We start from the raw sequence: 26,068 nt of genomic DNA, 5'->3' as shown, positions 1-26,068 counted from the left end.
ATTGCTGCCTATATCAATATCAGAGCCTTTACCTAGGTTATTGAATCTTTCATAGTTGTGATTCTAATTGTGAAAACTTCATAAGTACTGAATGAAATCCACGACTGCCATTTTGGAGAGTGGAGATTACGACCCAGTTACTTTAAATAGCAGATATCGACCAGTACATAAACAGTGACCATGTGATCTGACGTAATTGTCATTCGCAGAAATGAATGTAGTATCTAATAAGGGGTTTTCCCTGAAGGTGGCGCTATGAAAACAGGCTTAAAATGGCTGATGTTTACAGTAGACATCAAAAGGCGCTTCCATGGGACTTTTGTAGAGGCATCAAAAGGCGCTTAGATGCGACTTTTGTAGAGGAGTCCAAAGACAGTTGCATGAGGTAAAGGGTTAAATTGAATTTGTTGTCAAAAAAAATTGTAGGCTGGCTATGGAGACTTTGAATTTTAAAATACTATTTATTGAAAGTAGGAAGAATAAATGGAACCATGTGATTTATTCTTGCAAAAAAGTTAACAGCATGGGTGTGGAGACAATTGTTGTGTAACTAAGAGATATTCCACTTAAAACAATTATAAAGGATGTACATTTCGTTTTCCTTTTTATGAAAAATGATTTGTCATCATAATTACATATAAAAAAAAACACTTGTGTAGACATGGAATGCAACTAAAACATTCCCTTGTTTGTTGTTTGGTTCATCTATATGACTGCCCTGAGTTAAATTGCTTCAATGGTTGACAATATTTTTGTTTTTTCCCTCTTATATGTTGCCCTGGAGCTAAATGCCTACATTGGATGGACAAGATTTCTGCTTCTGCCCCGCGATCTGCTGGTAATTGGTAGGAGATCTGGTAGCACACTGGGAAGGGGTCTTGTTCGTTGTTGTGATCTAGCAGGCTCAACCATTGGGGGGATCACTTTTCGCTTATCCTCGTCTACATCTAATGTGCGGTCCTGAGAAATAATTTGTGACAGATCAAACTAAGATGACACTGAATTCAGTTGTAGTCTTTCAGAATTACAAGGAAAAACCCAAATCTATGGAGTAAATGAACTTTGCAAAGAATATTTTTTCCATAAAATGAAATTTTATGAGGTCAGGGATTTACTCTGTAACTAATGATTTTTTATAAACATTTGCAGTTTTCATACCATATTCAAAAGTGGTTTCCAAGAATCTGATAGTGAAATTTTTTAAAATTAATTTCTTTTACATGATATTCAAGGGATAAGATTTTTAAACATGACCAAATTAACATGAAGATTATTTTAACTGATTGAGTAGCGGATTCTGGAATAACAATGGGATAAGTTAGGATGGAAAAATAGTACAGGATATGCATGCTCACTATGTGACTCTGGTTCCAGATTCAATCCGCAGGACTAGAACATTTGTATATAGTGACCTAGCTGAGGTTACAAATCCCATTATATTAACTGATTTTTGTGAATGCACACATACGGCCAGAGGTCTAGATATTTTAAGCAGAGATGTCAGATCCTAATACACAAAAATCCTAATACACAAAATTCCTAATACATTAAAATCCTCATCCTGACTCAAGCATTATGCATGTGATTTTGATTTGTAACGTAGCTTTAATAATTTTCCATCATATTGCTACGATGTCTGCAGTGGGACAGTTGATAGTGATGTCTAGCACTGGGGCATCATGCTGCAGACATGTAGCATGATGTCTCACCCAGTCACATTATCCTGACAGCAGGCCAACCAGTCCTAACACTAACCTCTTAATGCTGAGCACCAAGCAAGGCAGCTGTTAGTGCCATTTTTGTAAGTCTCTGGTATGACTCGACCAGGGATCGAACCCACGACCTTTCTGCATCTGAGGTGGACACTCTAACCACTAAGCCACCGGAGTGGTGCACACTCAAGCACAAATTTTCAACAGGTGAATTTTGATGATGCCACCAAATTTGAATATTCCTTGCATATTGGACCATTTGTGCATCAACACTGCATAAAAATTAAAAATTAGCCATTCCTTGACAATTTGTAAGAAATTTCCAAAACTCTTCCCAAGCAATACAATAAATTAATTGAAGCACATGAGATTGCAGAGCAGCAATACTTTTTGATACAGATGTCTGCTAAATTGCATAATTAATTTTGTAGTTAATTTAACAAATGTAAGATGAAGGAAAAAGGCCATTTTCAGTTAGAGCGAGTCTAGTATTTTATAAATACTGGGCCTGGAACTTGAGGCAGGCTTTGAGGTATTTCTGCACTGAATTTCACCAAGTGAAAAAGGTGACTGCATAAAACAGCCATCTGTCTACAAGATGTGACTGCTTTTGCATGCAGCATGGTAAAAAAGCTACCATTCTGAGCATTTATATTATTTCTTCAGCAATCACAGCCATTTTAATCTTTATAAACCCTAGTCTGCTTCAAGGCTTAATGTTGTAGCTTGCTGATCATGTTGTGCAGTGCTTAGAACTGGTTTATTACACTAACTTTTGATTACTTGATTAAAAGTGACACAAAAATACTGCAAAACCACTCTAAAGTGGTAGACTGCCAGTGTATTTTGGAAATGACAAGGCATTTGACCTTAAAATAGTTTATAAGTCCTTACAGTAAGTAATACAGCAAGTGGCTTGTAGAGTTCAGGCCCCTGCATCATAAAACTTGACAGGATTTTAAATCTTGCTAAAAAACATTCTGGACAATCAAAAGAATGCATTTGTACATTAAGACCAACCACAAGACTGCATTTTGTACATTTTGACCAATGAAAAGACTGCACTTGTACAGTCTGAGCAGGTCTTCTAAGTCTAAAAAAATGTTTATTATGAGTAAACCTTGATTATGGTGGAGAGGTCACTAGTCAGATATGTTCTCCACTTTTATCCATCTCAATAACTAGTAAAACTTTAATTATGGTTAAATCCATGTTAAATACTACCTATGGCAAAAGACCACCTGTTTTAATAAAATAATTTGATTCTACATTTGATACTTTAGATGCTAAAAATCATGTTTTACAAACAAATTGCATTAGAGGATGATTTTCTGGGTTCTCAAGTTTATTCTGTGCAGCTCTCCCTCTTTATTACTCAGTAGTTGGGTTCATAACCACCGAGTGCATTATTAGGTTCATAACCACTGAGTGCATTATTAGGTTCATAACCACTGAGTGCATTATTAGGTTCATAACCACTGAGTGCATTATTAGGTTCATAACCACCGAGTGCATTATTAGGTTCATAACCACCGAGTGCATTATTAGGTTCATAACCACCGAGTGCATTATTAGGTTCATAACCACCAAGTGCATTATTAGGTTCATAACCACTGAGTGCATTATTAGGTTCATAACCACCGAGTGCATTATTAGGTTCATAACCACCGAGTGCATTATTAGGTTCATAACCACCAAGTGCATTATTAGGTTCATAACCACCGAGTGCATTATGCACCAAACTGTGGTGCAATAAGACTGATATAAAATTCAATGTGTGGTGGGATGGAGTGTTAGTGCTTTTTTAATTTTGTCATATAATAATGTTCTAAAAAGAAAATTACGCTGAGTGTTATGTTGTTCATTGCAACCCATATTGTTACACATTTCAAAGATCAAAGCAAGTAAAATGATTTTCACATAAATTTTTCAGCAAATGGATATGAAAAATTATAAATGTTTTATTTTATTTTTTTTTTCTGATAATTTTGGTCATTGAGTCGCATTATCACATTATACCTGGAACTGCATTAAAAAAGGTGTTATAACAACATACAGCTTTATGTATGTATAGTATTACCATAAACTTCATTTCATGTTCTCTTTTTTTTCAGCATGATATGATTTGGGTCTTGTATTTTTGTTATTTGCAAAGGAAACACAATGCATAGTTAGCAAGGTAAGATATAGAACCACCATCTGTAACAGACAAGATGTAGAACCACTATCTGTAAGAGATGAGATGTAGAACCACCATCTGTATCAGACAAGATGTAGAACCACCATCTGTATCAGACAAGATGTAGAACCACCATCTGTATCAGACAAGATGTAGAACCACCATCTGTATCAGATAAGATGTAGAACCACCATCTGTATCAGACAAGATGTAGAACCACTATCTGTATCAGACAAGATGTAGAACCACTATATATCAGACAAGATGTAGAACCACCATCTGTATCAGATAAGATGCAGAACCACCATATATCAGACAAGATGTAGAACCACTATCTGTATCAGACAAGATGTAGAACCACCATCTGTATCAGACAAGATGTAGAACCACCATCTGTATCAGACAAGATGTAGAAACACCATCTGTATCAGATAAGATGTAGAACCACCATATATCAGACAAGATGTAGAACCACTAACTGTATCAGACAAGATGTAGAACCACCATCTGTATCAGACAAGATGTAGAACCACTATCTGTATCAGATCAGATGTAGAACCACCATCTGTATCAGACAAGATGTAGAACCACCATCTGTAAGAGATGAGATGTAGAACCACTATCTGTATCAGACAAAATGTAGAACCACCATATATCAGACAAGATGTAGAACCACTATCTGTATCAGATAAGATGTAGAACCACAATCTGTATCAGACAAGATGTAGAACCACCATCTATAATAGACAAGATGTAGAACCACTATCTGTATCAGACAAGATATAGAACCACCATCTGTATCACATAAGATGTAGAACCACCATATATCAGACAAGATGTAGAAACACCATCTGTATCAGACAAGATGTAGAACCACCATCTGTATCAGACAAGATATAGAACCACCATCTGTATCAGATAAGATGTAGAACCACCATATATCAGACAAGATGTAGAAACACCATCTGTATCAGACAAGATGTAGAACCACCATCTGTATCAGACAAGATGTAGAACCACCATCTGTATCAGACAAGATGAAGAACCACCATCTGTATCAGACAAGATATAGAACCACCATATATCAGACAAGATGTAGAACCACTATCTGTATCAGACAAGATGTAAAACCACCATATATCAGACAAGATGTAGAACCACTATCTGTATCAGATAAGATGTAGAACCACAATCTGTATCAGACAAGATGTAGAACCACCATCTATAATAGACAAGATGTAGAACCACTATCTGTATCAGACAAGATATAGAACCACCATCTGTATCAGATAAGATGTAGAACCACCATATATCAGACAAGATGTAGAAACACCATCTGTATCAGACAAGATGTAGAACCACCATCTGTATCAGACAAGATGTAGAACCACCATCTGTATCAGATAAGATGTAGAACCACCATATATCAGACAAGATGTAGAAACACCATCTGTATCAGACAAGATGTAGAACCACCATCTGTATCAGACAAGATATAGAACCACCATCTGTATCAGATATGATGTAGAACCACCATATATCAGACAAGATGTAGAAACACCATCTGTATCAGACAAGATGTAGAACCACCATCTGTATCAGACAAGATGTAGAACCACCATCTGTATCAGACAAGATGTAGAACCACCATCTGTATCAGACAAGATATAGAAGCACTATCTCTATCAGACAAGATGTAGAACCACCATCTGTATCAGACAAGATGTAGAACCACCATCTGTATCAGACAAGATGTAGAACCACCATCTGTATCAGACAAAATGTAGAACCACCATCTGTATCAGACAAGATGTAGAACCACTATCTCTATCAGACAAGATGTAGAACCACCATCTGTATCAGACAAGATGTAGAACCACCATCTGTATCAGACAAGATGTAGAACCACCATCTGTATCAGACAAGATGTAGAACCACCATCTGTATCAGACAAGATGTAGAACCACCATCTGTATCAGACAAGATGTAGAACCACCATCTGTATCAGACAAGATGTAGAACCACCATCTGTATCAGACAAAATGTAGAACCACTATCTGTATCAGACAAGATGTAGAACCACCATATGTAACAGATGAGATGTAGACCCACCATCTGTATCAGACAAGATATATAACCACCATCTGTATCAGACAAGATATAGAACCACCATCTGTAAGAGATGAGATGCAGAACTACCATCTGTAAGAGACAATATGTAGAACCACCATCTGTAAGAGACAAGATGTAGAACCAAAATCTGTAAGAGATGAGATGTGGAACCACCATCTGTATCAGACAAGATGTAGAACCACCATCTGTATCAGACAAGATATAGAACTACCATCAGTAAGAGACAAGATATAGAACCACCATCTGTAAGAGATGAGATGCAGAACTACCATCTGTAAGAGACAAGATGTAGAACCACCATCTGTAAGAGACAAGATGTAGAACCACCGCCTATAATAGACAAGATGTAGAACCACCATCTATAATAGACAAGATGTAGAACTACCATCTGTAAGAGACAAGATATAGAACCACCATCTGTAAGAGATGAGATGTAGAACTACCATATGTAAGAGACAAGATGTAGAACCACCATATGTAAGAGACAAGATGCAGAACTACCATCTATGTAGAACCACCATCTGTAAGAGATGAGATGTAGAACACCATCTGTATGAGACAAGATGTAGAACCACCATATGTAAGAGACAAGATGTAGAACTACCATCTGTAACAGGGAAGATATAGAACCACCATCTGTAACAGACAAAATGTAGAACTACCATCTGTAACAGACAAAATGTAGAACTACCATCTGTAACAGACTAAATGTAGAACCACCATCTGTAAGAGATGAGATGTAGAACTACCATCTGTAACAGACAAGACGTAGAACCACCATCTGTTACAGACAAAATGTAGAACTACCATCTGTAACAGACTAAATGTAGAACCACCATCTGTAAGAGATGAGATGTAGAACTACCATCTGTAACAGACAAGACGTAGAACCACCATCTGCTACAGACAAAATGTAGAACCACCATCTGTAAGAGATGAGATTTAGAACTACCATCTGTTACAGACAAAATGTTTCAATTACATAAATATCAATTACATACAGTATCAATTACATACAGTATCAATTACAGAAACATGATCTGAAATAAAAACATCAACTGTGATACACAGAATAAAATATAAATGCGCTACATATAGCAAATTTAAGAACGTAGATGCAATTTGTGTTAAAATCAAATAATTCCAATTCTATCAAAAGCATCTGTAGTTTTCTGTTTATTACTGTTGATGTTTTTAATACTCCAGTTAGCACTGGCATTTTTGATATTATATGTAATCAATATAAATAGCAGATGCCATGATGGTACAGTAGTTAAGTCACTGGCTTTCTGACCAGAAGGGTGTGGGTTCAATTCCCACCATTGGATCAGCCCACAAAAGCTATAGTCGTGTGTCCTTGGGAAGGTACTTGCCATGATATAACTTTGAAATTGCTGCTATGTCATAAACACCAAACCAATCCAGATGGTGGTTCATTCAAAATCTGCAACCATTTTTCTGATAGTCATGTTAAGTCAACACTTACAAGAAGTACTTTGTATATTATATAAATGTTACTGAATTATGGATTAATGACAGTCTTAAAGTCAAGTTAATACATATTTTTAAAAAGCGTTTTGGATTGAGAAGAAAATATTGTTTTTCATCAGATTTCAAAAAGCAAAACTTACCTTCCGCAAATGCACAGTGTGCTCTATCTCCCAATTCTTTTTTCTTTTCCGGTCCTGCAATGAAAGAAAAAACATGGCAATTAAACCATTTATCACCTTGATTTTATAATTTTTTTCTTATTTGATTTACATAGTCTGTATACCTAGATCCACCAATGAAAAAAAATGTATTCTGCCCATGTCTTAATGTCGTCCACTCACAATGATATGGTGTGATTTGGATTTTTTTAAAATCTAGCTTTAATAACGATATGGTCATTGATATAATATCATAGCGTATCACAGCTCAATGAACATTGGGAGAGATTGGTTTCAAAATGACTTGAATGCAACATTTGTCTCTTATTCAATAATTACAAAGAAACATGCTTATAAACATTTTACTATCACAATAACATTCCTGTAAAAACAAATGACAAAGTCAGCAAGACCATTGACAATTTTTTGCAATTTATAACCTGCAATAAACTGGCTGTCATGGCTTTGTGTTGGAGAAAATCGACATGATCTCAATAACTGCGTCATGCTAAGTAAATCACTTACCAACATCAAAATTTATCTTTGTGTATTTGATAAAAGGAGAAGCAACGATGAATTTCAACCTGTGCAAAATCGTTAAATAGTTTTAAACAGTCGTTGAGTTTTAGTTTTAAGGACAGTTAGTGACAGAATATTTATCCCAATATTTTTCGACATAATTTATGATAGATATTCAACAAAGATTATCCCGAGAAATGGCACATTAACTTATGCATATTAAATGATTTGTAATTTCTTGACCCATGGTCATGTAAAAATAATTTTTTTAAAGTTGAATACATCATCCTAAGATGTAGGCATACCATGTTCTTGGAGAAAATTGGAGAACATGGAGTAAAAAAACAATTAATGCTTGGATGGATGACCAATGTACCCTTGTGTCACTTTCATTATTGTCTTAAGTGGGCAGTAATGTGATACACAAACATCAGGGGCCCCAAGTGGCCGAGTGGTCTAAAATGCTCTCCATTACGGATCACTGCTATCTCACCTCTGTCTGCATGGTTTTGAATCTCAGATTCAGCCAATGTGGGTATGTGAGAAAACTTTCCAGTAGCTTCTCGTGGGTTGGTGGTTCTTTCTGGGGTTTTCCTGGGTTCTTCCTCCACTGTTAATACTGGCCGCCATGTATAGCCTATTGTGTGCTGAAAAATGGCGTTAAACCCTACAACAACTAATTAGCATTGGAATTGCCACCACCATACAAGGTGTAAACTTATTTTAAACTATTAGAAAAGGCTCTTCCTGTGTTGCCCTAGGTTTTGCTTTTTATGCCATGAATTTGCCATCAGTATCAATTTTCCTGATTTTGTTAAAAAATCACATTTCCATCAGTTCTGTATGTACTCACTTATTGAATTAGTCCAAATGCAAACAACACAGACCCTGATCTGCTATCATATGTGAGAGTAGATAAGAGTCCATTTTATTCTACTGATTACTCTGAACAAACAGCATTGACCCAGATCTGTTGATCATTATGGAACAGCAGATCTAACTGTGTACAGTTTGCAGTTTAACTGAAATTTGTGGATTGGAAATGAGGGTGGGGGTCCCATTGTTTCTGCTGAAGGATCACTGTTAGTTGGGTATTTAAATTCATTGTGTGTATCAACCATCAAATCAACATAAAATTGGCTCACAAAAGCAGTCAATTCAGAGTATGACTCTGTGAAACGCCATACGGGTAAAGTCAAATAAAAAGGCATTTTTCTTGGACAATGATAAAAGAGAAGATACTGTGGATTTTAGATGAATCAAAGATGTCAATCTATACTGATACTGAATAAATATGACAGCTTTCAAAAATTCAGGTTAGAATATAAACAATAGGAACACTTCAAAATCATTGTCAAAAGATTTTGTTAAAACATTAAACCTGATTGATTCAAGTGTTGTTTGGTTAAACACATTTCTTATGGTCATTTCTCACACCATCTTGATGTCAGTTGAAAATAAACTGCAAAAGTATAATGCTACTCCTGTGCTGATTCCTTGCATCATATCCAATCTTGACATTCTGTGCCATGTGTTATGTTTTAGATCTAGGTACTATCCTCTTTGGCCTACGTTTAATTTCAACATTTTACTTGAACTTTTGAGGTGAATCAGGATAATAAGTTGACACCATCTCTAACAGGCCGATATTCTATTGCTTTTGTGACAGTAGTATATTGGTATACTATTATAAAAAAGAATGACGGACACCACAAGGTTAAAACTAGGAATGATTCTTCCAAAATTGGAATGGCTGGCATCTATGCACAAGTTTTCATTGGACACCAACTTTATGAAACTAGTTAAATAATTTGATATGCCACAATCTGCAACAATACTGTTATTTGGAAAGTTTAATAAATATCTTTTCTACTGAACCCAAATTCTATAAAAACATTACTAGTATTTCAAAAACTTAGAGTGACTCAATTTTATAGTAATGTGGTATTGTTAGATGTCATGTCACAGAATGTGGTATTGCTAGATGTCATGTTATGGCATAACTGTGGTATTACTAGATGTCATGTTACAGCTTGTAGTATTGCTAGATGTCATGTTATGGCATAATTGTGGTATTGCTAGATGTCATGTTACAGCTTGTGGTATTGCTAGATGTCATGTTACAGCTTGTGGTATTGCTAGATGTCATGTTTCAGCTTGTGGTATTGCTAGATTTGATGTTACAGCTTGTGGTATTACTAGATTTGATGTTACAGCTTGTGGTATTACTAGATGTCATGTTACAGCTTGTGGTATTGCTAGATGTCATGTTATGGCATAACTGTGGTATTGCTAGATGTCATGTTACAGCTTGTAGTATTGCTAGATGTCATGTTATGGCATAATTGTGGTATTGCTCGATGTCATGTTACAGCTTATAGTATTGCTAGATGTCATGTTATGGCATAATTGTGGTATTGCTAGATGTCATGTTACAGCTTGTGGTATTGCTAGATTTGATGTTACAGCTTGTGGTATTACTAGATTTGATGTTACAGCTTGTGGTATTACTAGATGTCATGTTACAGCTTATAGTATTGCTAGATGTCATGTTATGGCATAATTGTGGTATTGCTGGATGTCATGTTACAGCTTGTAGTATTGCTAGATGTCATGTTATGGCATAATTGTGGTATTGCTAGATGTCATGTTACAGCTTGTGGTATTGCTAGATGTCATGTTACAGCTTGTGGTATTGCTAGATTTGATGTTACAGCTTGTGGTATTACTAGATTTGATGTTACAGCTTGTGGTATTACTAGATGTCATGTTACAGCTTGTAGTATTGCTAGATGTCATGTTATGGCATAATTGTGGTATTGCTAGATGTCATGTTACAGCTTGTGGTATTGCTAGATGTCATGTTACAGCTTGTGGTATTGCTAGATGTCATGTTTCAGCTTGTGGTATTGCTAGATTTGATGTTACATCTTGTGGTATTACTAGATTTGATGTTACAGCTTGTGGTATTACTAGATGTCATGTTACAGCTTGTGGTATTGCTAGATGTCATGTTACAGCTTGTGGTATTGCTAGATGTCATGTTTCAGCTTGTGGTATTGCTAGATTTGATGTTACAGCTTGTGGTATTACTAGATTTGATGTTACAGCTTGTGGTATTACTAGATGTCATGTTACAGCTTGTGGTATTGCTAGATGTCATGTTACAGCTTGTGGTATTGCTAGATGTCATGTTTCAGCTTGTGGTATTGCTAGATTTGATGTTACAGCTTGTGGTATTACTAGATTTGATGTTACAGCTTGTGGTATTACTAGATGTCATGTTACAGCTTGTGGTATTGCTAGATGTCATGTTACAGCTTGTGGTATTGCTAGATGTCATGTTACAGCTTGTGGTATTGCTAGATGTCATGTTACAGCTTGTGGTATTGCTAGATGTCATGTTTCAGCTTGTGGTATTGCTAGATTTGATGTTACAGCTTGTGGTATTACTAGATTTGATGTTACAGCTTGTGGTATTACTAGATGTCATGTTACAGCTTGTGGTATTGCTAGATGTCATGTTACAGCTTGTGGTATTGCTAGATGTCATGTTACAGCTTGTGGTATTGGTGGATGTCATGTAACAGCTAATTCCCCTTACTACTCAAGTATTTACTTTGATGACCATTTGTTGTGAAATTTTAAGCTTTCTTAGTTGATGCAAAGTGTTTCAAATATATTTAAGTAGTTACAGTTTAATTTTGAATTAATTAGCTCATAAAGATAAATTTTATAAGTATTTTAAGTCTAATACACATTAAAGGTTGCAAAGGAGTGTGTGTAGAGAGTGGATATATGGCCATAGTTTGATTATAGAACTTAGGTTTTGTGCATTTTGTTATGTATGCAAAGGTTAAAGGTCTGCAGTTAAAACATTCAGATCGTATGTTTAGTTCTAGAAAAGGTCTTCAGGGAATGCTCTTTCTTAAGCCCATTAGGATCATTATAGGTTAGGGCAGGGGTCGGCAACCTATTTGACTTAGTGTGCCACTTGTTTGCTGATTAATTACAAAATGAAAGCGTGTGCCACCAGTAAGTGAGTAACACTGTTAAAATAGAGATTTTTGGCTGCCCTACACATGACACACAAAACATCTTGATGTGCCACCTTGTGACATGCATGCCGTAGGTTGCTGACCCCTGGGCTAGGGTCAAATACAGTGCAGGGGGTCAGCATGAAGAACTAGAAGCATCCAGTTTAATTAAATATGGAAAAGAAAAACACGCAGCTTGCAGCATTGCTCAATGTTATGTTACAGCAAGCAGATTTGATAGATGTTATGTTACAGCTTATGCTATTACTCAATGTTATGATACAGCTTGTAGTAATGCACAGTGCTATGTTACTGTTTGTGGTATTGCTATATGTAATTTTACAGCTAGACATGCCATTTTCATGACATCACATTAGTATACAGATCTGTTTATACATATCTCCTCCTTTAAAATGTGGTATTTGGGGTCCATAAGAGCCATGTTAGGCACTGGAGCATGGTATTTGGGGTCCATAAGTACCATGTTAGGCACAGCAGCATGGTATTTAGGGTCCATAAGTACCATGTTAGGTGCTGGATCATGGTATTTGTGGTCCATAAGTACCATGCTAGGCTCTGGAGCATGGTATTTGGGGTCCATAAGTACCATGTTAGGCACAGCAGCATGGTATTTAGGGTCCATAAGTACCATGTTAGGTGCTGGATCATGGTATTTGGGGTCCATACGAACCATGTTAGGCTCTGAAGCATGGTATTTGGGGTCCATAAGTACTATGTTAGGCTCTGGAGCATGGTATTTGGGGTCCATAAGTACCATGTTAACACATTAACCCCTGATGATGAGTTAACATGGCAGGAGGTAGCGGCCTACTGCCAAGCTCTGTAGTGTCAAGGTCATAAATGACACACTAAAGTGGGTGGTATTATAGAAAAGTAGACAAATGTAGCTCTACAATGATACCAAATAATCTCGACTTTCTAGTTGCACTACAAAATACAGAGGGAAGAACCTCATATTTTGGACCTGATTTTTTTCTACCCAAAATTCGCCCATGGTCAGAATCCAATTTTGTGTTAAGATTTTAGACTGTTTGGTCTCAGATCTAAGGCAAACCGGTATGAACTGCAAACAGACAGATGAACCTTTGCAAAAAGTAGGATAAGATGGGCATTTGGAATAAAGAGTGGTCTCGATATGAAAATAATGGGTCCGTTAAGCAAAAAAAAATTTAACAAAAAAACCCCAGTACTACAACTGTTACCCTTCTGCTCATGTGCGAGCCAAATAGCCAATGAAAAACGATGTTTCTAACACAACTAGGCAGCATGTTATTGGAAGATCTTCTGGAAGTTAGTGTGTTAGGATGTATTTAAAAATAGCTTTCAAAATGTGTTTCCTACTTGAATTTCAGACAAAAATGACAAAAACCTCCAGGGGTTAATGTGTTAAGCAATGGAGCATGGTATTTGGGGTCCGTAAGTACCATGTTAGGCTCTGGAGCATGGTATTTGGGGTCCAGAAGTACCATGTTAGGTGCTGGAGCATGGTATCTGGGGTCCATAAGTACCATGTTAGGCACTGGAGCATGGTATTTGGGGTCCATAAGTACCATGTTAGGTGCTGGAGCATGGTATTTGGGGTCCATAAGTACCATGTTAGGTGCTGAAGCATGGTATTTGGGGTCCATAAGTACCATGTTAGGTGCTGGAGCATGGTATTTGGGGTCCATAAGTACCATGTTAGGTGCTGGATCATGGTATTTGGGGTCCATAAGTACCATGTTAGGTGCTGGAGCATGGTATTTGGGGTCCATAAGTACCATGTTAGGCACAGCAGCATGGCATTTAGGGTCCATAAGTACCATGTTAGGTACTGGAACATGATATAGTCAGAATGATAAAATAGGTATGAATGCATGTATGTGTAGTGGGGTGGGCAGATAAATAATAATGAAAGTAAAAATGTTAATGTCACAGAATTGTGTACAAAGATACCTGAGGGTGATTTATATATATTGTACAAAGATTTCGAATAGTGAGTTCAGTTCATAATATGCTGCACGTGCGAAGCAAGTTCAATGGGAAGAACTGAATACTTCCAGCACACAATGTATTGCGGCATCGTCTGTGTATAAATGCCTCACTGTAAGACTAAATCTTTACATTATGGAACATCTTGTCAGTGAGCGGTCTACTTTAAGGACTTGCAAAACTTCACCTGTAGAGGTATGTGAGTTATTAATTTCTTGTGTATAGGTTGTAACTATAGTACTACCAAGTTTATTTTTGTATATTTTCATTGTAGCTTTGGCTTAGGTAGCATCATGCAAATATTTTCTATTTTTCTTTGACTTAGCAAGAGATTTATATTAGCAATATATCAAGTTGCATTTTTAAGAAATGTTTAGTACCATAGGATTCTTGTTGGGCACGGTTAGGTTCACTTCTGAACTTGTGTATTGTTTTGTAATTATTGTGCTAATAATGTAATCTGTGTAGCTTACTGTATATAATGTTATTACGTTTTATTGTATGTGCCCATGTCATGCATAGTACATGGTGTTAAATGTATTTTCAGCTGACCAGAGTGATCGGAGTTGCAGCTGTATAGCTTATCAGAGTGATCGGAGTGGATGTGGTACCAGATGCAGAGCTAACAACAGAAGTTGACCGTATCAGCTGTGAAGCTGAACCATAGCATCTGTAGAGCTGAATAAACAGTGTTGCTGGTCGAGTAGCAGGTGATCGGGCATTGCTGACTAAGATTGGTGGGCACTGATTGCTTGATTGACCAACCTAGAATACTGACTGCTTGATTGACTAGTGTGACTGGTAGCCAAGTGTGCTGGTGACGGAGTGTGTAATACATGTAATCTTTTAGCCATGGGCTATTCTTTGGGGTAATGTAATCTTTTAGCCATGGGCTAATCTTTAGGGTAATGTAATCTTTTAGCCATGGGCTAATCTTTGGGGTAATGTAATCTTTTAGCCATGGGCTAATCTTTGGGGTAATGTAATACCCAGTATGTAATCTTTTAGCCATGGGCTATTCTTTGGGGTAATGTAATCTTTTAGCCATGGGCTAATCTTTGGGGTAATGTAATCTTTTAGCCATGGGCTAATCTTTGGGGTAATGTAATACCCAGTATGTAATCTTTTAGCCATGGGCTATTCTTTGGGGTAATGTAATCTTTTAGCCATGGGCTAATCTTTGGGGTAATGTAATCTTTTAGCCATGGGCTAATCTTTGGGGTAATGTAATACCCAGTATGTAATCTTTTAGCCATGGGCTATTCTTTGGGGTAATGTAATCTTTTAGCCATGGGCTAATCTTTGGGGTAATGTAATCTTTTAGCCATGGGCTAATCTTTGGGGTAATGTAATCTTTTAGCCATGGGCTATTCTTTGGGGTAATGTAATACCCAGTATGTAATCTTTTAGCCATGGGCTATTCTTTGGGGTAATGTAATACCCAGTGTGTAATCTTTTAGCCATGGGCTATTCTTTGGGGTAATGTAATCTTTTAGCCATGGGCTAATCTTTGGGGTAATGTAATCTTTTAGCCATGGGCTAATCTTTGGGGTAATGTAATACCCAGTGTGTTTTGGGGACTATAAAGATAGTTTGTACATCTGTCCCTCTGTTTTCATCATTTTGACTAGTGTATACATTTTTACTATAGGAGTAAAATACCACAGTTTTACTATTTAAGTAAAACACATCATTCTTTCATTGTGAAATCACTGTTAGTCATTCACCCCTTGTCCTTGTACTGTATAAGGTCATTTGTTTGTATTTTCATCATTTAGTTTGTGGGGATTATGTTAATTGGCCAATATTTTGGATATTATACACACATATCAATCATAATTCTTTTCTCATTCAAGTCATTCATGATTAAACATTGGATTTGTATCACAATCAAAAGTGTTATGTAGAAAATCTGAAATCCCATCCGGTTATCTTGTTACAGTTAGCAATAATTTAGTTTATATGAATTCATTTGATTTTTCACTTTATTTTATATATATATAAATATATACGCACACACTTAATTTTGTCAAATAAAAATGTTTAAAGAAGGAAATAAAATACAGTCCTAAAAATAATTCAGGTCCAATGGTTTAACATTGATAATGGGGTCTGTAGCAGTACTCTATTATATATAGAACTCCACTATAATGAAGAGTGTTCTAATGAGAGAGAGTTATATAATGTAATAAAACATGGTACCTACCACACACCAGACAATGATAGAAATTGGAATGTATAATACCAGAGAAAATCCAAGTATACATCCAACCATATTGGTCTTGAAAGATTCCACTGTAAATAGAAGAAATGTTATTTCATATTAAAATTATGTGATGAAAAGACTCGAGGAATGGATGATCGCAGAAGTTGGTAGTTGGCGTTAGCTTAATAGTAATCACATCATGAATGCTGCCTTATGCACAATAAACTTAGGAGAGGTACATTGGTCTGAAATGTCTACAGAAGTTTAATTTCACTTAAACACCTCTACATGCTGACAATGTTTCCCATTTTGTGATTGAGTAATCTCTTTGTGTCGGAACGAAGCAAGTTTACCACATTTCGTATGTAAAACATTTTTAGTTATGGCCATGAAAAACTGAATTTTCATCATTTCGCCATGACGAATTACGGTAGTAACTTTATTATTATCCTGTTTCAAAGCTCTTCTGACAGTATTTTAGGGCAGTTAGTGGTCTGGTTATTTCCTTAGCTGTAGATTTCAAGGACTTTTCATAGTACACCTGGTCTCAAGGAGCGCTACTTTCTGCAGTAGGTCTGGCTTACAATTTATTTCAAAATGTATTGTTACAATTGTTATTATTATTACTATTACATTTCTTGTAATACTAACTAATCTCACTGAATAAAGTCTGTATTATAATATTAAATCTTGTTTGAAGATGGGTTTTGTTAATTATTCTTGCTTTTGTGCTATAGGGCAATAAAGCAAAAGGATGGGATCCATAACTGCTGACCACATTATGTACTGAACTGTATTATAACAAGACTGATTGAAACTTAAATGACTATAAGAGTTTTGCGAGAAGGTGAGGAAGAATAAATCAAATGTTAAAACACAGAGCAATAATTTTACTACCTGCCAAATTATATAACAATGAGGATTAAGATGGCCCCATGAATTATTACAGTGTAAAAATATTAATTACAACCTTACAATCCATAAGCTGTGGCTTTATGAAACTTACCTGAATGATTTTTATTTTTTTTGTCAGCTTGGCTGATATTTTAAGTCGGAAAATAATGGACATCTAAGACAAAGAGTTGGGAGCCAAGATATGACCATGCTATATCAAAAATCTGTTATAATAGAGTTCCCCAATGATTGCAGAGCTTTAAAATAAAGACTAATGGATCTGAAACTCCAACTGAGACACAATAAAACACAAAACCCCTCAAATCTGGTTATAATAAGTTTATTTTACAAAAACAACCAGAGAATGAAACAAGACCCCAACAGATCTAACAGAAATGCCTAGCTATACCACCAGTACCATTACACCTGCAGCATCCAACATGCATAATGACATACAACAGCAAACCAGTCACTGAATTAGAATCTGAAATCTTTTCAGGCCACTTTCAAAAATAAAACATCATTTCTAGTGTAATTTCATTTTTTTTAAAATAACTTCTTAACTACCATCCTTTTGCAGCTATTCAATTGTTGTCAGAAAAAACCCACATATTAAAGACAGAATAGAGATTGTAATAGTGACCATCATGATCCAAGTCTATAACACCAACATTCTCAAAGAATGACATTTTGGCCTATTGTGTATATAAATCAATGTTGCTAAGCAACACTGACATGGGACACGAGTTAAACAGGTTCTGTTTTTATTAGTGCCTGAGTTTTTGAGATATGGAAATGGATTTGTCATAAGAAACATAATGAATATGGGTACATTTGATAGTGGTGACTTGTTATCATTGGTTTCATGACACACACAATTATTCATCTTATGACTGGTTATATGACATTCATAATCATCCATCTTGTGACTGGTTATTTGACATTGGTGGTGCTCTAAAGTTTAGTATTTTGCATGGTTAGAATTTTAAAGAAAAAGAATTTCCCTGAATTTTCTCACTGGTTATACTGGCTATTTAAAAAAAGACCTCATATATCTTGGGTATAATTCAAGGAACCTTTAATTCCATTTATTTTGGTGCATGATTGATGGGTGTAATATGGGTTATAGAGTATACAGCTTGCACTTACTCCAGATGTGCACCTTTCAAAAAAGTGCTAGCTCCACTTGGTCATTTTCACTTCCTGACCTTCAGAGGTAAATTGTATAAAAAAGAGCCAATAATTGTTTTTATATTTTATATATTTAATAATTCATTCATTGCACTTTTAAAAGCTGGTATTGTCTAGTCTGGCAAAAGTCATTTTCCCTATTTTAATAGCTGCTATGGATAGTGTACTTTAGACTAATTCAGGCTGATTTTTTAGCACAAGGGAGCAGTCATTTTAGTTAGCAGAGTGCTTAGATCATGTACAATTTCCAAAAGTACAATATCCAAAGAAATATCATCCAAATTACATTAATGTAGCATAGAGGTATGCCAACATTCTCTCCATTGTGCATGTTTTAAATGCAAACAACTTCACCTTACATATGTCACTCTCTCAAAAGTACATAATAACTGGTGAGTGCCCCCATTTATAATCATCATTCTTGAGACTGGTTTCATGACACTGACAATCATCCATTTTGAGACTGGTTTCATGACATTAGCAATCATCCATCTTGTGACTGTTTTCATCACATTGACAATCATCCATCTTGAGACTGGTTTCATGACAATTACATTCATAATCATCCATCTTGAGACTGGTTATATGACAGTCACAATCATCATTCTTGAGACTGGTTCCATGACATTCACAATCATCCATCTTGAGACTGGCTTCATGACAACTGACCTATCGCCAGTTGTCAATCATTCTGCTCAATTGACCAATCAGTGAGTATTATTATACACACCTCCAGGCACTGTTTACGTCTGCCATTTTCCTCCGACAAGCTGCTTCTGTCGATATCGACTCGGCTATTGTATATATTTCCAAATTTTGCAACGGTTCGGAGAAGTCGCCCCACATCGCCTGAAGAAGTCGCCCCAAGGATCATATATAGTAATTCTGAGATACAGCCACATGGTTAAGGCTTTATTTATTGTTGTTTTTCTTCAACTGAATAGCTTATTAAATTTATAAAATTTGCAATTTTTCAACTTTTTCATTTGATCAACTACGCTTCTGTACTTAATGAAAAATAAGTGTTATCTGTCCCTTTTGCTCTGCTCTTCAAATCATTAGAAGCATTTTAATAATATTTGTAGAGATAGCGTTATCAATATTTTTTATTACATTTACATCTAAAAATGAACATGCGTACTAGATGCAGTATAAGTAAATTTAATCGTCGGGTGAAAATGATTTAGGCGATCAATATTTTTTTTAGTTCTTCAGTTGAATGCTTCTAGATCATAAATATGTCATCTAAAAATCTGAACCAAAGAGGTGGATGAAACTTTTCGTTTTGAATAAAATCCTTTTCTAATTCACCCACGAAAGGGAAGAGTATATAGGAGCCATATTAATACCCATTATCTGTATGTAATTCGTATTATTAAATTGAAAATAATTATTTTCCAAGATAAGTTTTTATGATTTTACAAATATCTTCACTAGATAGTGTGCTATTATTAGGATTGTTATCAAGAAAATATTTGCACGCTTCAATACCATCTGCATGTGGAATGTTGGTATATAGTGATGTTACATCTAATGATACCAGGATTGAAATTATCAGATAGATGTGGAATAGACTTGACTTTTTAATGAAAGTAGTTGTATCTTTAATGTATGAAGGAAGTGATTTCATTTAAGGTTGTAAAACACTATCAATAAATTTGGATATGTTTTCAGTATAAGAATTACAACCTGATATAATGGGTCATCTTGGAAAATTTAAAGGTAAATAATGGTCAGGATTTGTATGAGTTTTGGGTAATATGTAGAATTGAGGTGTACATATGTTAAGAGGGAAAGTATCAAATTCCTCGCATATGGAATTATTATTTTTAGTCATCTCATTAATGCATTTTGAATTTTTTTTTTAATTTCTAATTCACATTCAACTTCTTTAACATAATCATCTTGATTCACAATAATAATAGTGTTTGACTTATCATCCTTTTTAATCACTATACTGTCGTCATTCATTAGATTATATACAGACTTAATTTCGTCCTTATAAATATTACTATGATATTGCTTTAATTTAGTTAATATCTCTTTTGTGATCGCGTATATATAAAAAAATATAAATATGAATCACGTAAAAGATGACTTAATTCTGTTAAAAAAAGGTTATTTGGGTGACAAGTTTTGGGATGACTTATCCAACCAATTGGGGCGACTTCTCCAACCACTCTGGGGCAACTTCTCCAGTTACATGGGTGCAAGTTCTCTGCATACCGACGTAACTTAGAGAAGTGCAAGCGATGGATAAATGCTCTCGCTTTCTGTCTCTGTCTCAATGTTGTTTCATATGGCAAATAATGCTCACCAATATCGTCTGGTATATCTTTTAATGTTATCACGCCTGCCATTTTGACAGAATGTTTGTCGGAGGTTAAGATGTTGTCAGGTCACGTGTTTGGTAGGCGGAGCGATCTACCTTCTGGTGTAAGGTCAATTACATTCGTAATCATCCATCTTGAGACTGGTTATATGACAGCCACAATCATCATTCTTGAGACTGGTTCCATGACATTCACAATCATGCATCTTGAGACTGATTTCATTTCAGTCACAATTATGCATTCTGACACTAATTTCATTACATTCATGTTAACCATGGACTTACCAATGAAGTCCAAATCTATTTTCTCTATGAATGCCCAGAACCGCTCCACTAAGCTTGTGGAAACTTTTTTACACTGTCCCTGTGAAAAGAAATCAATCAAACATATTAAATTGCACAATGACAAATACATTGTGCTTTTATTCTCAGGAAGCATCAGTATGTAGGCTGGGTGGAAGGAAGAATGGATTAATCAATCAATTTATATATACGGATAAAACCACCATACTAGATTTGCTAGACATGTGAAAGTTTTTAGATTGGCACATAATTTTAACAACTGGACATTGGTCACAGGAGTTCTTGAATATCATTATGTCAACTTGTCTTGTATTTGGTTATCCATTTAACTGTCAAATAAACACCTTAATGAAGCAAAATTCAAAGTTAACTAGGTAATGTTTACAACTGTTTCTTTGTCGGACAATCAATAAAGAATTTGCTGACTAAGCTTAATTAAATAATTTGGCTAAGTTTAATTAACAGTTTCTTTGTTGGACAAATTGACAGTGATATTGCAAAATTTGCGATTTTGGTAACTTTATTTTAAAAAATTGTTTAAACACTTTATAAGCACAAAAATAAAGACAAATGAGGTGTCAAAGCCTACCTTCTGGACTTAAAAAACTCCTAAACTAAATGATTATTGCAGGATCTGAACTATATAATAGACATTACAGATTTGTCAAAGCCTACCTTCTGGACTTATAAAAAACTCCTAAGCTAAATGATTATTGCAGGATCTGAACTATATAATAGACATTACAGATTTGTCCCTTACGTGATGTGGATTCTGTCAAGGTGTGTGACAGTATATTATATCTTTAAATCAAAATGTGCAAAGCTCAAATTAGGAAAAGAATAACTAGCAGCAACAATTTCTATTTCCATCCTTCAAGATGTATTTGTTGACCTCATCAAATAAAACAACACTATCCGACTTAACTAAAAATACATATTACTCAGGTGTTAAGTAATTATTTTACTTTTTTCTAAAGTAGAATGAAATAAAATTGTAGAATTAAATTCTATAGTATAGTTTTTTCAACCAAAATATGAATTTAAGGCAAAAAATGCAAAGCCTTGGCCCGAAATAGGAAAAAAAGCAACAAGCAGCAAAAAGCAGCAACAACTAACTTCTATTACCATCCTTCAAGACTTTTTTGTTGACCTGATCAAGTAAAAGATCACCATCCAACTCTACTGAAAATACATGTTAATGAGGTGTTAGGTATTTCAAGGTAGTAAATCAACTTGTCATCAATAAATATTTTTTTTTTTAAATTGGAGTAAAATAAAATTATACCATTCAATTCTATAGTATAATTTTTTCCACCAAAATATGAATTTTATAAATAAAAAATTTGACAGGAAATCAGTTGATCATGGAAGGACAATACTAACATAAAAACAGCAAATCTGGGAGCAAAAATGACACATTTTTGAGTACATGTATTATTTAGGCTTATCAATGTTTTCTCTTTTGTCACAGCAGTTTTATCTCCTCTGACTGTTTCTATATTCAGTTTCACAAATTAATATCCTGCCACATAATTTTTCAGACAAATGTGCAGCTAAACCATGATTATATATATATATATATATATATATATATATATATATATATATATATATATATATATATATATATATATAATCCTTTGCTTCTGGCCATGCCATGAATTTATGCAATAAAGGTGACATAATTCTGATGATCTTTTTATCCATTGATGTAAGTTAAGCCAGATCCTGCCTTATAAATTGTCTCAAATTTGAGTATATACTCAGTTATCTGGAATTTATGATTATAAGCATTGCAATCAGCCTGTCTTAGAAGATACCAGTTGTTTCTCATCATCAATATTTTGTCCACTTATCTAAATTTGTGTCAGTTGTAAAGCTCCCAGCCCATTTATGCATGATACTATGTCCATCTGACAGGTCCTACTTGGTTTCTGCAAACTAACGTCAGTTTTTTATCACAGATATTGAACGCTGTGGATGGCTTGTACTTCAGGTAAGAAAGAGGCAAATTATTTTTCAGTCAAAGGGTCAAAGGTCAAGATCACCAGGATTGAAATAAGAAACTTGCTTTCTGCACAATTAAGTTTTACATTACTGACCTTCACCAAACTTTGTGAATGCCTTGCAAATGGGGAAAGAATGGAATTTTGATTTTGAGGTCCAAAACTCAGAGCTCAAGGTCATCATGACAGAGAATTATGGTGTCCACAGAATAACATTTGTTTTAGATATATTTAAACTAAACTTTGTGGACAGCTTGCAGTTAGCGATAGGGAAAAAAAACCTATTAATTTGGGTCAAATAGTCAAAGGTCAAGGTCACTTTGCCTAAAAGAAAAATCACTTTGGCACTATGACTATGTCTAGACCATGTACCTTTACCAAACTTTGTCAATGACTTGTACTGAAGGTATGAAAAAAGTCAATAGATATGTGGATCAAATGTCAAGGCCACTGTGACTGAAACAACAAAAATGTTTTTTTTCTTCCCAGTAACTTTAGTTGTAGACCATGCACCTTCACCAAACTCTGCTGACTACATACACATGGGATCAGAAATATACCTACCTATTTCAGGGTCCAAAGGTGCTTTTGATGTGTGACCTATTATGCAGGCAAAGGTTAATCCCAGTTGGTTGGTTAGTTTCTAACAGCACTTTCAACATACTGTTGTCTACAATAGCTACTTTGACACTCCATGTGAAACCCTGGATCAACCTCAAATGCATTTTTGGATAAGGGGTCAACAAAAAGAATAACAAGGGGTTTGTGGAACACCGCATCTCTCACTTGCTAACATTTAGATGTGACACCTGAATACTGAAATCTGGGAGAGATTGGACATAAAAATTACGATGTTTGCAACTGTCTGTTTTAATAATTGCTATAAAGTCAATGAAAAATATATAAGAATCTATAAGAAATCATATTTGATTTATGATGTCAATAAAACTGGCCATATAGGCTTTCTGCTGCGGAAAACTAATGTGATTTCAATAATTTATGTCATAGTGAAAAAAATTCATTTGCCAACATGCACTTTTCTTCTTATATTTTATAAGAGGAATCTATAATCTTCAACTTGTGCAAATTTCATGAACTTTTTAATATTCATTCAGCTATCTTTTATGATCATTTTGTGACAGAATACTTTTCACTACACTCATCTATGTAATGATATTTTAGTGACGGGGCACTTTTTCCCATACTTTTTTATTTAATAACTTTTGCAGAAATATGTAGACCAACCAATTTATTTTTAAGTTATTTTCAATTACTTTGACTCTTAGCTATGTAAAAATGTAATAAAATACTAAAATTAATAAAAATGTAATTTAAAAAAAAGATAATTACAATAACATTTTCTGGCGATCACCATATAAGTTAATTATGATGAAAAGATTACTAGAGTACTGGTCTCTATTTGATGATGCAACCATGACAAACATCCAATGTTTGAGTGGGAAAATGATACAATGCAGCCAGCAAAGGGACTGAGGAAAACTGGCTGTGTAAGTGAGAAAACTGAGAAAGAGAGGTAATATTTACAGATAAAACAAAGAAAAGGAAAGACCAAATTCATCCTAAATTTGGGAGGTTTGTCCTATGGAAAATTTTGGTGCTGTTAAATTTGCAAATTTATGGTTTCAGAAAATTCAACAGGTTTAATTTTGATGATTTGGGCATTTAGTGGCATGAATTCTTTCACTTCCTAAATTTTACACGAGGTGAAATTTTTGCCATTTTCTACTCAATCACAATGTCATGAAAATAAAATCCCACAGAAATTACTCCATATATCATATTTGTTTAAGGCATATGACCAACAGGCAGGCAGCATGTGCTTACATTCTGACAATACCCATCAGGACAGAATCGCCCATCCTCCAGTTTGATAGGGGGAACAACAGCAAAGCAGATATCTGAAGTCTGGTTCCTGCAGCATCTCAAACATGACTGTCCATCTGTAATGCAAGCAACAGAGATATTAATAAATGCTTAACAGGCCAATACTGTATGGCAAGAATATTTACTCTGTGGTCTGCATGTAACTAAGTCACACACTCAGCAGATTTTAAAGAAAACCTTGCACATCCCACGTTTAAAATACTGGTGCCTGGAGTATACACCTTTGGACAATGGACAGTAATGTAATCACATGATCATACTTTATATCATGACCATCTTTAGCTACAACTGTCCGTTGACTGCATCATCTGCAATATTCTTGTCTCATCCAATGTGAGTCAAATGTACCCGAATGCATAAAATGTACCAAATATGAGTCAGATGTATTGATATGAATCAAATGTACCTTTGTGAGTCAAATATACCAATATGAGTCAAAATTTATCATTGCTAGTCAAATGTACCAATGTTAGTAAAATTTACCAATGTGAGTCAAGTGCACATGAGTAAAAAGTGTACCAATGTGAGTCAAATGTACCTGACTCTTAGAAACAAAATCAGAGATACTTTTATAGTAGTGATATGTTTCCCAGACTGGGAAATAAGGTGGTAAAGCATGAAACTTGATATGCCAGGAACATGTTAAAACTAGATCTGTCAGTAAATGAGTGCTTATAGAATACTCCCAACAGGATATGAAGTGTCAGTACAATTGTCAAAACATTGGGGAGATTACTCTAAAAGTACTAATCTGACAAAGCCAAACTGTAAATTAAACACAAACATTCATACCAAGTTTCAAGAAAATATATCAAATGCTTCTGGAGATATTACTAGACAAGAGATTGATGGATGGCAAAATTCAGGGTCTGTGTTCTTGTTCTAATGATTACTCCTACTTGCACAGATCCAGATCTGCCAGCACAGTATGTGACACCATATCTGGGTCTGTGCAGTTTGCAGTTGGACTAGACTTACAAGTAAGTACATACAGTACAATGACTTTCTAA

At 35.1% G+C, this 26,068-nt stretch overlaps 1 protein-coding gene across 1 annotated transcript in view; it reads right to left on the bottom strand.

The window, feature by feature from the left end:
• Positions 1-484: 484 nt before the first annotated feature.
• Positions 485-26,068, bottom strand: part of LOC149790453 (ADAM 17-like protease) — a 29,001-nt gene continuing 3,417 nt past the window's right edge. The window contains exons 3-7 of the mRNA XM_089973460.1: positions 24,999-25,114; positions 21,130-21,208; positions 16,428-16,516; positions 7,656-7,709; positions 485-960 (exon numbers count right to left, since the gene is read on the bottom strand). Coding sequence (XP_089829586.1) covers positions 793-960; positions 7,656-7,709; positions 16,428-16,516; positions 21,130-21,208; positions 24,999-25,114 — 506 coding nt within the window. The 3' untranslated portion in view covers positions 485-792. The remainder of the gene's footprint in view (positions 961-7,655; positions 7,710-16,427; positions 16,517-21,129; positions 21,209-24,998; positions 25,115-26,068) is intronic.

The sequence above is a fragment of the Sinohyriopsis cumingii genome, chromosome 10 (assembly GCF_028554795.1).
Source record: "Sinohyriopsis cumingii isolate HCF-2022 chromosome 10, ASM2855479v2, whole genome shotgun sequence".
Classification (NCBI taxonomy): Eukaryota; Metazoa; Mollusca; class Bivalvia; order Unionida; family Unionidae; genus Sinohyriopsis; species Sinohyriopsis cumingii.
Note: the sequence above shows the minus strand (reverse complement) of the source record. Positions and strands in the feature narration are given on the sequence as shown.